The 15,177-nt window shown below is 43.5% G+C and overlaps 3 protein-coding genes across 3 annotated transcripts; 1 reads left to right on the top strand and 2 right to left on the bottom strand. All coding sequences in view use genetic code 11, as the record gives it.

The window, feature by feature from the left end:
* Positions 1–311: 311 nt before the first annotated feature.
* EGR_01096 (Vigilin) lies at positions 312–7,197 on the bottom strand (the record flags this gene model as incomplete). Its single annotated transcript, XM_024490345.1, has 15 exons — positions 312–338; positions 2,027–2,212; positions 2,288–2,824; positions 2,903–3,255; positions 3,344–3,512; positions 3,595–3,825; positions 4,052–4,264; positions 4,339–4,578; positions 4,718–4,906; positions 4,980–5,273; positions 5,434–5,772; positions 5,855–6,320; positions 6,417–6,685; positions 6,730–6,945; positions 6,976–7,197. The coding sequence occupies 15 exons, from the start codon at positions 7,195–7,197 to the stop codon at positions 312–314; spliced, it is 3,951 nt and encodes a 1,316-aa protein (XP_024355164.1).
* A 955-nt stretch (positions 7,198–8,152) lies between these two features.
* EGR_01095 (Signal recognition particle) lies at positions 8,153–8,451 on the top strand (the record flags this gene model as incomplete). The annotated part of the gene is made up of 3 exons (XM_024490344.1): positions 8,153–8,224; positions 8,263–8,331; positions 8,362–8,451. The coding sequence occupies 3 exons, from the start codon at positions 8,153–8,155 to the stop codon at positions 8,449–8,451; spliced, it is 231 nt and encodes a 76-aa protein (XP_024355163.1).
* Positions 8,452–8,908: 457 nt separating this feature from the next.
* Positions 8,909–14,624, bottom strand: EGR_01094 (Ribosome biogenesis protein NSA2; the record flags this gene model as incomplete). Its single annotated transcript, XM_024490343.1, has 10 exons — positions 8,909–9,028; positions 9,132–9,425; positions 9,520–9,790; positions 9,912–9,979; positions 13,294–13,642; positions 13,709–13,769; positions 13,804–14,005; positions 14,036–14,163; positions 14,195–14,506; positions 14,552–14,624. The coding sequence occupies 10 exons, from the start codon at positions 14,622–14,624 to the stop codon at positions 8,909–8,911; spliced, it is 1,878 nt and encodes a 625-aa protein (XP_024355162.1).
* Between the last annotated feature and the right edge of the window lie 553 nt (positions 14,625–15,177).

Genomic DNA, 15,177 nt, shown 5'->3' with positions numbered 1-15,177 from the left:
AGGTTCAAAGCACAATAGTTAATTATTGTGCTTATAACACCTCTGCCCTTTGAGGTAGTCTTCAAATGACACGGTAAGCCGTAAGTTCAACGGGAACTACCAGAGGATTGACACATCCATCACCTCAAAGCATTTATTCAATGCGAAACCCCTTTGCATGTCAAACTCCAGTTGATCGAGGCATTCATATTTGGAGTGCCTACTTGGATAACCTATGAAGACGCTGGGGAGTGTATATCAGCATTTCCGTGAACAGGATTCCATCTAGGCGTGAGCACATCCCGAGTAGCAATTTGTTTATTCACCAAGCCTCAGCCCTTTTGATCGTCGTTGATAATCTAAAAAGTCCAAAGTTCCGAGCCTAAGACGTTGTATCTACCCTAGATTTATTCATGCGATAGCAAATCTAACGTTCAACCGCGTAGCTTCCTGCAAGTTAATCAAAAACAGAAAAAAAAACTAGCTTCGATGAGTATAACCAAGAATGGAAGCGCCTTCAAGTGAACTAAACCCACCACTTCTCACCAGAAGAGTTCGACGCTATTGCACAGACAGAGAAGGAGGTCGACGCATCCTATGCATGACTTTACTATGAAGGAAACAATCCTCCGTACCGACCAAAAAATTTCACTGACAAACCAGACTATCCTACAAATTTCCAAGTCCTCTAGCATATTCACTACCAGGCTCCCACACAAAAATCCACCAACACAACTCATTGTCCTAAAATAACATCAATTGTTCGTCTCCCCTTTCAAGGTAATTCTTCCTCCTTTAAACAACCGTGTCATGCATAGACTTCGGCAAGGGAATTGAGGTGTCGCATATTGCTCTGAAAGCGCGGGTGCAACCGTGCAAGGACCGAAAAGAATCCAAATTTCCGCAACTTCCCAACTAATTCAAACCGAACTACGTCAGTTTCCTACAGCTGTGAGTTTTTAACCACCACCACTACCAGTGACCACCTGATGCGAAAAGTCGCCGTACGGACCCGAAGCCGGGAGGCATGTGTTGATGCAAATCTACGCTCAAATTCAGCTTCCTTCCAACATTTTCAGCTGCCATTCTTACAGTCATGTACCTTCATCCACAAAACTATCTTCCTCGTAGATACGATGGCAGCTTTCTAAACCAATCGCGTCAATACAGATCCAAAAGAACCTCACTGATCGTACACACAAGTGAAGTCGTGGCTACGACAGAGCGCGAACCATCAACGAGAAAAACAACGCCAAAGCCACACAGACAATCTCAGCTACAAAGGTGACTGACTCACCAGTCAAGCTCAGGGATGACTGCTAACCACCTCAAAAAATTTTAACATACCTTCCCCTTGGAAGTCTTTGAAACACCTAAATTCACTAACAAAACACTTTCCTGTTAGGTGAGCAAATGCACCGCTCATTTGTAAAAGCAATAGCATTACACAAATGGTCAATTGTATTAAGAATATGGGGAACCAAAAGAGTTCCAGCTGGCGAGTGACGAGGGCAGCAAGAGATAAAGGCACATCATTGCTCGATGAGTGGGGGTGGGAAAAGGTCCTGGAAATCTGTCGGCTGATCATGGTTGAAACCATGAGACTAAACGACGAAGTGAACACAAATGTGCCCATAGCAAAAACTGCAGTAGGGAGAACTCAAACTGCGAGGCTACTAGAGGGGAAAATTGGGGAGGAAAGGAAGGAATGGAGATGAGGTAAACCGGCGAGAAAGACGTCAACAGGTGCAGCTGTATCAACCATCTATTAATGCCTGAGAACGATTTTTAATATCATAATCCAAACAAGAGGAAATGAATACACATAATGGCAGGAAATGAAGGGAAAGGCCGTGGAAATGAAAGGGAAGAATTAAGTTAATCGGATGAAGGAGGGCTATTGCGGCTGCATTCCCAAGGAGCACCGACCACCATAAAATCACCCTGACTGGGTGAACCTCGAGGGTCCGCCTTTTGTGAAACGTTGGAGCCCTGGATTTGAGCACACTAGACAAAAAGCCGGTTATCCATTTAAGAAAACACTTACAATATCATTGGCTTTGTTGATCAATTCATTGCAAGCTTCATCTACGTTATCAGGATAGCCCATGACGAGGACGACCTCAGCTGCTTCTCCGTTAGCTCCACGGGGTGGGAACTCCACATCAACATCGTACAACTCCTCCAAACGACGAATGTTATAGTGGCGGGATCCAATCAAACGCGCGTGAGCCTGATCGAGAAAGAAAGCATTATAGAGAGGAAGCTAGTATTTAAAGAGAGAACGTAGAAAGGGGTAAACGCTCACCTCCGAAGGAATGTGAAGCTCAATGCACGTGAAAGAAGAAAACTTTTCCAGCAATTTTTCCAGCTCACCACGAGCCGACTTGACTTTCTCCTTGTAGCCTTGGAGTATCAGAGGGATATTAACAGAGCTTACAAGACGGTAACCAGCATAGCGCCCCCCGTCCACCAAGTTGTTGGAGGTACTAGGTCCCTCTGCTGGCACATCTCCACCAGTGGTTGTTTCCGAACCTATCAGCGTAGACGTAGCACCTGAAGAGGCGGTGGTAGTAGTGGCAGCGGGACGACCACGCGTGAAGATGGCCACACCATACTGCCTCAACAGCCGCTCCTTTTCCCCAGATATGATCCGGCTTAGGTAACGCTCCTCAATGTTCAGGATATCCTCGTAGTTTCGTGCCTCCCAGTCGGCCTTCTCGGCTTGCAGCTGAGCCTCAAGAGCAGCCAACTCAGCTTTACAGGCTTCAACAGCATCTGGAATGCCACGAATGATGATCCGATCGGCACCTCGCGGAATCCTTGGCGGAACGCTAATGGAAACCTACCGAAGCAAAAGGCGATGACTGTTAAACGTATACCAGGGCAAAACCGAGTCAAAACGAGCAGAAGGCAGATATACATTGAATTTGCTTCGAAGAGCATTCAATCTTGTCTTGGGAGATATTTCCCCATTTTCGGGCTGATGATTAGGTAAAATGTTGGTGCGAGAACTTTCGTGCTGAAGGTGTCCACCACCGCGTTGAGGAGCCCTCTGTCCTCGGCGAGTGGAAAGCTGTTGTTGTTGTTGTTGTTGTGGAGGTTGTTCAACCATAAAGAGTTTGCCGTAGAACTCGCGTGGAAAAGCAACCTCCTGCGAGACTGGCAGCAGTGAAAGAATTTCATTCTTCAAAACATTAGCAATTCTCTCTGCAGTGCCGGTGAGAACAATATGGCCGTGTAGGAGCCGTTCACCTTCACCCTCTCGGAAACCGTCTATGCAGTGATGCAAAAACGACCTAAGCTTGTATTCCAAACTAAGTTAGAACTTATAAATGAGTAAATCGAGGATAAATGAAATTACCTCTATTAAGCTGTAAGCTGATCAAGACTTTATGATGCTTCTGGATATCAGGAATAGTTGAACGAAGTCGACTGAGAACCTGGAAATGGTCAACCTCAGTAACCGGGTGTTTGACCACCGTTTGGTTCTTGATGTCTTCGATCATACCCATTATACACTGCTGTGCATCCTACGAGTAGAATTAATAAATCATAACAAATGACAAAGGCAAGTAAACTAAATCCAAAATGATCCGAAAAGACTAGCTTTACCTCAACACAGCCCTTTGGACCGAAAATACGAATTGTGGTATCTACATTCTCGCTAGAAGGTGGATGTCCATTCCCACTCTGATCAACGCGACGACTAAAGGGGGAGTTGGATGATTTCGGGAAGATAACTTTAACACGATCCAATTCCGGGTAGTGAAAAGCGCTTCGATAGATCCAAAGATCATTAACAACAGAGGGTTCACATTTTACGGTAACATCCGTTTCGTCCTCCTGAAAGTTGAAATTCAGGTTAACTCGGATAACACTAACATTCACGATGTAACTACTTATGACCACATCGTTTTAATAGAGTAAATGGCTGCTCAGAATGAATAGCCTCACGGCAAAAAAATATGAATAAGATATTCGAAATGGGAAAAAAGATCAATGCAAATGAGTGAATTGCTGGGGGAATTCCAAATTGAACACTGGGACTGCAAAACATCAAGACCATTACCATGTTCTTTACGGTCTTTTCCAAATCTTCTACCGCCTTCACCACGGCTTCCTTCTCACCAATGATGTGGATCGCAGAGGCACGGGTGGGATCGCCCTCTAAACGATCCGGGAAGAGCACCTCAACGTTGTGTTTTTCACGGAACTTCTTCAACGTGGCACCACCACGACCGATCAACTGGCCGTGAAACTTTGGGTTCGCGAATACCACCGACTACAAAATACGAGTAAATTTAGAAAGTACACATGTACGAATGAGTGGAAAACAATGACAACTATGAAAAATACCTCAGTACAGCGTTCGAGCATCTTCGCGCACATTGAATCGATAAGAGCTTTGGTCTTTTCCAAAGCCTCCGGTGGGCCCGAAATGGTCAGCTGACGAGGGTGGGCGGGATCCGTCTTCAGTTGAACACCCTCGCATTGCTCACGGATGGATCGCAGACGAGCTCCGGGAGTGGTCGAGTCTCCAGGCTGTTTAGAAAGCATCAGTGTGGGTAGAGTAATGACGGTTTCTTGTATGTTTGCCTAAAAAAGCAACAATAAGAATGAAAAACCGATTTGACGGGTAATGCGACTACAAAAAGCCTCAGACGAAGCGGAAATGCTAATAGCAACGAAAAATGGATGACGAAATTAGAGTCAGCTATGCCATCACTATCAGTACCATGGACTTCTGTAATTTTTCAAGGCGTGTGACGGCAGCATCAACGCCTTCTTGACGACCGATAATACTAACGGGCTGGGAACCATCATCAGACGGAGGAAAATAGTGGATGCGAGTCCGCGTCTCTTTCAGGAGATTGACAATTGTTGCGCCCAAAATGCGCGGTAAGCAGTCCTTGAAAATACGAAACTATAAAGAGAGTAATTGGCATTTGGACAGACAAGAAGGAAGAAGTGACATAAAATCAACAAGCAAATTTCACCTCCTGTTCATAATTTTCCTCTGTGATTTGCTTCACCAGTTTGTTCAATTTCTCTGCAGCAGAATCGACTTTATCTCGGACCCCGCAGAGCTGCAACACGTAGTCGGTGGTGGTAGAAGTCGCATTACTGGTGGATGTACCGTGACGTTTCTTCCCACCACCAGCTTGCTGAGGCCACCGAATTTCAACTTCTGGGAAAGCCTCTTCAATCGGACGAATCGGAGGAGGATTACCAGATCGCAACAAATTTTGAATACGAGGTTCGACTATCACATCTTTAATCTTCTCGTTCTCCTAAAAAACACCAATACTTTTCCAACAAAAATATTCTTAATCCAGACAGCGCAAAGCAGGTATCATTAGTACTGATAATAAGGGAATGATAACCCGATATCGCACCTTAAAACGCAAAAATATCTCAACAATGCAATATCGCAGCAAGATGATTGCTTACCCACTTCCTAACAAGTTTACTGATCTCCTCCTTCACAATTTCAACAGAGTGCTGTTCACCCTCAATAAAGATGTTGAACTCATTCGCTGCCTTTCCGCAATCTGCAGCAGTTGGAAACCAAACACTCAAGTGATGGGATCGAATGTACCGACTTAAACTATCGGGCCCGTTTCCCAGCAGCTTAGAATGGTATTTAGGATCCACCTTTACGAAATCCAAATGGTGTGAGGCAGTAAGCTCAGCGACCCGTGTGTTTAGGCGATCAACAACTACTGAAACCTCTTCTGGAGGTCCTTCGACCGTTATCTTGTCCTCACCATTTGGGAACTCGACCCGAACCTACACCAAAAATCAGCTTTACCGACAGCACAAAAGAAGCTACTTAAAATATGAAAAGCCAATGAATCAATATTGGACCTACAGCCGCATAACCGTCTAGAATAGAGGCCAAAGCGTTTCCTTTCTTTCCAATCAGAAGCTTGTGAAGACGCTGAGGAGCGACAATTCCTTCGGTAGTAGAACTGGAGGCACGCTTAAAAATCAAGGTCGTGGCCAGTCCAAGGTCTTCGGGGTAGCCGCGAAGTATGAACTCCTCACTCTCGGGATCTTCTGAAGGTTCGACTACAACACCTGTTTTGTCGAAAATCTCCTGCAGACCACTTCTACGATGTCCAATAACAAGGCGATGCTTGTCACGTTGTACCAAACAGGGGATTGTGGTGCAGCGCTCCTCACGAGCCTTATAAATATTATTGATTTCGGAAACCGCTTTTGCGACTTCACTTTTTTTTCCTGACACCTTAATTTCACAGCCAGGCTTCTTTAGTAACGGAATAGATATTTTTGTACCCGTCTTCTCCATAATTTCATTTAAGGTGCGGTTAAAACTATAGGAAATAAAAGCATAGGAATGAACGACAAAGTGGATTAACAATTTAAAACAACCGATAAAGTGGGGGAATCAACGTAGATACTGTGCTTACGGCCCACAAATAAATGGGTGGTAAACCTTGGGTATGGCCAATTTTTCTTCAGCGTGTTGAGATTGATATTCAACAATACGAAGAATTTCTCGCTCCGCATCATTAAGTTTGTCAGGAGAACCAACGATCACAACTTCACTTGATTTCGAAGATGGAGGAGGTACGCATATTTTGGTAAGCGTGCTAGATTCGAGCTCCCGTTTTCTCTGACCGCCAAAACCGATGAGAAATCGATGGAATTCAGGTGGGATTTTAACTACCCTTTGCGCCTAAGTGCGAACAGCCATTGTCAAGCCAATAATAATGCACACACCTGTTGCTGCAAATCCTGAATTACCATCAGTTTGGCCTTCGCAACTTGCGCTGCAGGACCCGAAATGAGGACATTTAGAGAGTTGTTCTTTGAGTTTGTTAATTCAATTTTAACTCCGAGACTTTTCCCTATGGCAGCACAGACGCGTGACTGCTCTGACAATACGGACTCGTCCGTCGATTGATACCTCCTCTCGTCAAGAGGTATTTTAACAACCTAAATGTCAGACAGGCATATATTAAGTACCTCTATAGAATCAGCAGGTTTATATGGGGTAAGTCCCTCAGCAACGGGTCTCTGAGACGTCCCTGCAGGTGGTAGTGCAGGAAAAACATCATCATACAGGGGAGGTAAGCTGGTTGGGGTCGTGTTAGCGACTTCTATCATCGCACTGCAAAACACCCCAACACCGCGAAGACAAAAGTGCTGTGACGTGAGTAACGCATTATAACAAAGCCAATCGAACATTTCCAACAAAACAATTTTTTTAAAATAGTAAACAACCATAAATTTTACAAAAAAGCACAGATCAGTTTTATTACAGTTTGGCTGTGCGCACCTAGGCACTTAATTCGCACATTACAAAAAGAAGATTAGGAGCGTAACATAATTTACCATTGAATTCCTAAAGCTTATTTTCGGGCCAAAAAAATAACATCGCATGCCTATATTAACCATTTTTACATGCGGCACTTGAAAACAGCTTAAATTAGCCCTACTTCTTAATTCATAATTTTGACAATTCTCCCGAATTATTTTTAAGGTGAAAAGTCAAACAATTGCGCTTGTAAAGTTTAAATACTTCCTCCAAAACAAAAGAAGACGTAATAACTTGACAGAGCAAATGTATGTTCAGCACAGAGCAATACCGCCAATACCGAGAGATAAACCATTGTATTACACGCTCAGTCTGAAAAGTACCGATTAAATTTTTTACTGGTTTGGGTCTATTTCATGTGTCAAACTACATGCCTAAGTCCCTAGTAAAATTTGGAACGAAGGCTTATCTGTTGTGTTTTTCACTGCATTAGCCTCATCTACATGTCTAATTTTTGCCGCAAACCTCGTTCAATAATCTGTGCAAAAAAGAATAGTTAGTTGGCTAGTGTACCCACGTCTGTATCGTAGAACTGTATTGTTTGATCGGTGTTGTTACTTATGTACATTGTTGATTAATAAGTACAACTGCTACCCACAGCGATTTTCTTTATCCCTTGACGTCCCCCACTGCAACTGATTCTGAATTTTTCTGAGCCAATCAAATAAATTGTCATATTTATGCATTTTAACAATCTGTGTGGATTTATCAAGCATCGTCGATAGGCCATGGGTATGGAAGCCCTGATTGGCTGGTTTATGTCCCAGGCATACCGTTCGGGTGCAGCCTTTTTCGGAAACGGCCTCTTTGGATTAAAAGGCTAGGATGACGTTGTATGCCACTTGGGAGGATTTCGCGAAGGACGCGGAAATGCTTTACAGTAAGGACCCCATGGGAGTAGGTGGCGCTTTGATTGGCTCATTTTCAACTATCAGTTTAGATTAGTTACCAAATATCGGCACAAGGACCAGAAATTAGTGGTTAAGGCTTCTGACAATCAGAATGTAGATCCGAAATTCTTTCATGAGTTCTAGACACTCAAATACGTCGCAGAACTGGCCCAAGATGTCAAGAAGTACGAGAGGTTCACCACTTTACTCATGAGACACATGTCCTCAAAGTAGGCTTCCCTGAATGTTCTAAATAAAATTTGTACAAAGCTGATCGACGCCTCTTTCTGCCTACTTGTCAACAACAGATCCCGCTTAGTTAGAGTGCATCGGCCTCTGATCGACATTCTTCGAAGAACATCACGGATTAGTAAACCTCAGAACCTTCTTTCGAATCTAGTTCGAGCATGAACCAAAGACAGAGAAGAACCCCGTACTTAGGTGGTCTAAAGTCGCAGCATGATTGTCGCCCACGGCACCGGCCGCTCGACTAGCTCAAATAGCAACCATCCAGCAGGTCCCACCCTTGGGTCATTTGGCATCTCAGGGTCACAGACATCAAACAAGAATCATTATTCCTGGCGAATGGCCACGCCACCTGAGACGTTTGGGCAATGGAAGGCTCGATTATGTTGCTGGATCCTGTGTTCAGGGAAGCGTCTGTACAGATATGAGAAGGGTTGGCATTAATTCAGACGATAAGAACCGCATTCACGCAGCCCTCGTTCTCGGGATTGTTCGTCACTTGAGCGTATTTGCCCCACACGACCTTGCCACCAGGAGTTACCAAACCAAGGTCGCTCACATTCACCTGGAACGTACAGTAAATAGCAGATTAGCAATCTGATCGGAAGTTCCTCACGGCAAGAGTGTTCCGTCTCACTTGCCTCGATGATGGTTCCCTTCGTTATCACCCCAAGACTCGTGTATAAAGGAGAACTGGGATTCTTTTTTACGCCAATGATGGGCAAACAAAAGGTGGATTTCAATTCGGGATGGGTAACGTTGGCTCGCTTGGCACGTAACGCCATGGGACGGATAAAACGTTCAAACTTCGGTGGCTTTCTTGTAAAATTGTCACCAACGTAACACATCTTGGTCACCATACGCTTCCAAGCCTTCCGTTTTGATTTCCCCGATTTCACCACCCTGAATGCCTCAGCTTCTGACACCGTGCGAACCTTCGGCAAGGGAACTTGCCATTTGCCCTACAGGTAGGTATGAGCGCAAAAACTGAGCAAAATTCAGAAATGCAAGAAGTCCGTCGATAGAGGCATAAATCATAGGGCAAATGAGACTTACAGCCTTCTCAGCACGTTTTTGCTTGACTGTATTTGAAAGGACCTTAGATATATTTTGCTCTTCGCGATCAAGCAAAAATACAGGCTTTTCGCCCAGTCCACCTGCTTCGCCTGCCTTCTGCTTTACATTTCTCATTTCATGCATGCGAATCGTTTTCCTCATTTGAACCTTCTCCTTAAAGCGTTCCTTATTTGCAATCTTTGCCTTCAGGCCACGCAATTTTCTCGCCTTTTGCGCTCTCTCGTGAGGCTCGCGAGCCTCTTTCTTCCGTCTTTAAATAGAATTAATACTCTTTAAACAACAATATAACAAATAGGCCCGCTAACATTCAAAAATTTGGCGTGTGCATGACAGTATTTTCTTGTAAAAATATACGTCAGAGAGGGACCTACTTTCTCTCAAAGTAGTCGAGTCTGTAACCATGGCGTTTACGATGCAACTCAATATGCTCGTTTTGCGGCTACAGCATCTTTTACTAGGAAAGTGAACGACATACCATGTCAATCCAGTTTTAGACCACCCGGTCATCAAAGATGTAACTAAACAAGAGGCCAGCCCTTCGGCAGCTCACACGATTTTTTTAAAATTTAGAAAACGACAGTATCCGGTCATAGATGAATTTTTAAAATAGGTCTTTAGCAATTTAAGCTACTATTAGGTAAAATCTTTAAAATAGAGGATTCATAAAAGAAAAATTCGTAAAAGTGCATGGAAATAGGAAGAAATAACTAAGTCAAAACAACTACTTATGCTATAATTATATAGAAGCGCACAAACAAGGCATTAACAGCTTTAGATGGCTTAAGTATGTCACATGATTTGCATTGATGGCGAGGATCCAGACTGCTTGCACTCACTTTTCCAATGGTTTTTGCTAATTTTACTAGCAGTTAACATAGCTATATTAAATGACTTTAAGCGGTCTTATAAAAAGTTAAATTACTTCCGCATCTTGCATTAGGGGCGAATGTTATCCCGAGCTTTCCCCCACCAAAATCAAAGGTCGAGTGAAGCCCAAAAGGTTTGCGTCTAAAGCACCCAGAGAGCATCAGTACGCCTTTTTCCCTTCTTGTCACTATCTAGACTTATCTTTAAGCACAAAATACCTAATGCAGACACCAGGTACCTATTCCCCGTTTATGACTTTATGATTCAAACTAGTATCTCAATAGTTTTTAAATCTTGCCATGGTCAATAGGCAAACCAACATGAGATCCATGTTTATTTCCCTTAAAAGTGGTTGCTATTTATTTACTGTAAAATTTCAAGGCTTCTATATTCTTTTATCGAAAACCACTGTAGTATCACGAACCAGCGCACCTTTTTCTGCAGAACAGATGAGTAAATGACTTGAAATATGGAAGTGATTTTACGCTGATAAAAAACGCGCTCTGTGAATATCCTTGTGTGCGACGTAACTGAGGCTATTCTGGACCTTACTTATCAGGACAGTAGACACGTTGTTGGGCATTTTCTACTGAAGTCAACTGTTGAATGTCTCTGTAATAACCTATTCAAGGCCTTGGAGTACCTGTTAGCAGCTTGTTTGCCATCTAACTAAAATCAACTCAAATAAAGGTGAAGAGTTCTCAGAGCCCTTGACTTCGTTTGCTAATGCATCTCCTTAGGCAGTTTCTGGGTCTAGAAGAACAATTATCGTCAAACACATTATAAATATTGATGGGACTAAACTGATCCAGAAATCGCCAAGGCTTGTGTTTTTTTTCCCCCCCACACATCATTAATAGAGGTGACATATTTACGAACGATAGCATAAAACCCACCGTGATAAAGAATGGAGGGGAACGCTCTACTGTACGTAAAGCACAGCAAATAAAAGATTGTAACAATTGATGATACCCTTTTTCCACCCGTTTTCAAGGATTGGATAAATTATTGACGTGGATCAAAGTGTTTCTCAACCTTACTTCCCCAACAGCGATTTTGGTAAGTAGAGATGCCCGAATGGGATAAGGAAGATGACCCCGATTGCTATTCAGCAGACTTTAGCCCTTTCAATAGGCACCTTTGGGGCTCTGCAACGCAGTATGATCTCGATGGCTTTTGTAAAAGGTTGTCAATGGACTACTTCCGAAACACCGTTAAGGCATTTAGACAACATACTAATTTTCTATAAATACATGCACAAATAAAGTAAGAGATTTGATTATTTTATATCTACTACAAGAAGATGCCAGTTTTAAGATAGATTTAAAAAATTACTACTGCACACCATTTCGTCAAATTAAATAGCTGAGACAGAGGACTGCACATAGCAAGCCAGGAAATAGTCAACGCCAACTAGTCAGAGGGCACCTCACACACTTATAGGTTTGGTTGCTTACTAAAGCTTTTGCCAATACTGCAGGTCTGTCGCATAAACCGGCTGAATAACGACCCAACATTTACAACCAAAGAAAAAGCACTGTGAAATTGTAGAAGAACCGAAGCCAATTTTTTTCCCTGCGCCAGTTCTGCCGCCTACTGGATTTGATCCAGCGGCCCAAGCATGTATCCGGGCAGCTGATGCTAGCGGTACAGTTATAGATGAAGTATTCTAACCGAAGGACGAATAAGTATCCAACCTACTGACTAGATGAGGTGGAATTGCACCAATCAGTCGTCACGGTTCGTCACTTTACAGTGTTCACTTTGTGATGGTTTCACAAACCAGACCTGAAAACATTGATATTAGTGCAGTGACCATCTCTTTGAGGGAATCTACCAGGTATCTGTAGGAAAACTCGCAAAATACCGATCGCAATACGGCTTTTGTGCGAGAAGGGTTTCTTCAATCCTTATGCGAACAGAGAGCGAAAGAGAATAAGGTTTTGTCGATACCTAGATTGCGCTGGAGCACCCAAACCTCAGTTGGTAGCGGTGGCTCTTACCCACCTGCAGTAAATTCAAAAGACTACACCCCATGAGGTGTACACTATCTTTATGATCTTGAAATTTTCTGCACAGTTCAGTAAAAACTTAGCCACCGAAATTTGCCTCTTAGCAACTGCGTGCAGATAAAGCAGACACTTTGACTGGAGAAGACGGGATCTACTTTACACCAATCGGAACCTTACGAGTTTCAATCTGGCAACTTTTATTAAGAAACTTAATAGTATAAGTGCAAGCTCGGGTTGGTCATTCTATGGGCAGTGCACGGGTAAAGAGAATCAGCCGCACTTTAATCGGGTCGTCACTCATCAGGGGATTCAAGCCTCAAGATTTTAAGCTATGCTTGGAGCAGTGCTGCTCAGCACGCAGAGCTAAGGTGCGTAGACCTGCCAGTGCTGACAAGTCGAGAGATAGAATTGCCGTCTGATATACTCCTATCGAATCCGAACGCACCGAATCATAATACTCTAGAATACATACCACAAAAGAGTTGGGCGCACTATACCAAAAAGCCGAACATAATTATTGTCGAGAAGGAGACGCATGGAATTGGCCGAAAATTCCACTACCTTTTGAGCAAGGATGCATTCCGCATATGAGCCATTGCATCATTAAAAAGTGAAATATGGGACAAACTAGCGCATACAGAGCAAGTCGAAACGCAAAACCAAAAGAAGCAAGTGCCCCAATTGCGCGTGAATATCCAAATTGGTACCCTACCCTTACATGTAGTGAAAATGAGTTGTGCATGAACCGAATAAAAGTTTGCTTTTCTGAACATCTGCACGTACATGCAAACAGCACAGTAATCTAAAACGAATGGAAGGATGTGACAAGTATATGTCCACAAAAAGGCCATCTTTATCCTGAGCCACCGCCAACAGTTGGAATCACGGAGACGATGGCTTCATCAAGGAGCATAAGTTGTGAAGCAGGTTGGGCGGGCGAGGATGCAGGGGGCACAGCAGAAGGGTTAATTTGAGTTCTAGGAGAGGGTGCCTGAGGCGTAAAGAATTCATCTGAAGAGACGGAATTGGAGTGGGAAGAGTCCTCATTATGGTCCGCCATGCTCAGCCGTTGGAGGCGCAGCGTCTCGCGCCAGTTCGGTTCAAAACCAACGCTATTTTCGTTTGGTGGTGCCCTCGGATCACGGATAAGTTCGACTTTCACGTTGTTATACACACCAGAAGCCAACGATATTTGAGGTCGCGCAGACAAATCCGGTCGTGAGCTACAAGGCGATAAAGTGCATCAGAAAATGAGTTATATAACGCTAGACAGGGAAAAAGAAGCTTACACAGCGTCTTTCTTGAGATTTTCCCTCGATTTTAATGGTTCAGATGGTTTTAGTCTGCGCTCTACTAAAATCCTTGAAGCGAATGGAACACTTACGCAGGGAAGTACAGTAAGAATACGGCCAGGCACTCTTTGTAACACCGAGAGCCCTCAAAGCCGATTCCCGTGAATCAAATTCGACGACAGCACACCTTTCCTTACCAAGAAAACCAATAAGTGATGCCGACTTGATTAGATCTGGTGGTATGGTTTTACCGGGATCGATGATGCGCACAAGTTTGACGTTTAAATTCATCGACTATTTAATAGGGTAAAAAAATGATCATACCTCGAAAAATTCACCAACGGAAAACACAGTTATAATGTCCTTCTCCTTAAAGCGCGTTATGAGTATAGTTCTTGAGTAGATAGATTTGTCCCATTCCGGAAGTGGATGCCTACGTCTTATACGTGTACCTAATATGGCATAAACTTGCATATTTACTACCGTCTTCAGAAACTTCTACTTGGGTTGAGTTTTTTAAAGCCCTTTGAATCGTATCTTCGTCCTTCGTTAGTGATTGAACGCGCCTAAATCCGGCAATTGTAGACAGCTTCACCCAACCCTCTTTATTGGTTTTGACAGATTTCAGGAGGAACTGATCTTTCAATATATTTGCATCGGAGAAGTAGAACTCAATTTGCCGCAGTATCCTGCTTTCAAGGCTGCCGTCGGGGCGGTCTAATGCGGGCTCGTTCACGAACTGGATAATTTTAGGAGCGAATGTGGACGACACATCCTCCGACTGCCTGTCAACCCCTAATACAACTTGAAACACACCATGAACGATAGATCAATTTGTACCAGAATCAGCAGACTCGACCAGAGAACCACGAGACCCATGGCCGAGGCCATCCGAATCGCCCGCAGCCTGCATCACGGCTCAACAGCGACTAACCCTCAGCACTGCGAAATAACTTTTGCCGAAGTTTAACAAAACAAGAAATTGTAATCGATTAAAGGATATACATAAGTAGAAAAAACATTTTTCGAGAAAATTCTTCAAATGCCGGACTGGGCTTCTCCCTAACTTCTCTAAGGATGCTTCAAAAGTTTAAATAATTTTTTGGGTACCAAATATCCAATATTTGGAGAGTGATAGTATACATATTGAAAGTGACTTCTACCCTCAAGCAAAGCAAGTGTAGGACGAGTATTGTAGAATGTCTTCTTCCCTGACCCTCACAATCTTACAACACTAAGGCTGATTTCGTTTAGACATTTTTATTGTGTAAAGTAAATGGGGGGAGTGGGTACAAGTTTGGGAAGGTTTATATATGCAACTTTCCTCTGGGTTGTGAGATGTTGACCGCTCCTCAGTTACGAGGTTCGATTAGTCTGCTCGCCTACTCTCTGAGAGGAAAATTAAGACAATATGAGTATTACACAATCCTTCACTTCATATGGTCACTGAACTGTATGCGGGGAAA

The sequence above is a fragment of the Echinococcus granulosus genome (genome assembly GCF_000524195.1).
Source record: "Echinococcus granulosus chromosome Unknown EG_S00004, whole genome shotgun sequence".
Classification (NCBI taxonomy): Eukaryota; Metazoa; Platyhelminthes; class Cestoda; order Cyclophyllidea; family Taeniidae; genus Echinococcus; species Echinococcus granulosus.
This window is presented reverse-complemented; position numbering and strand designations above follow the sequence as displayed.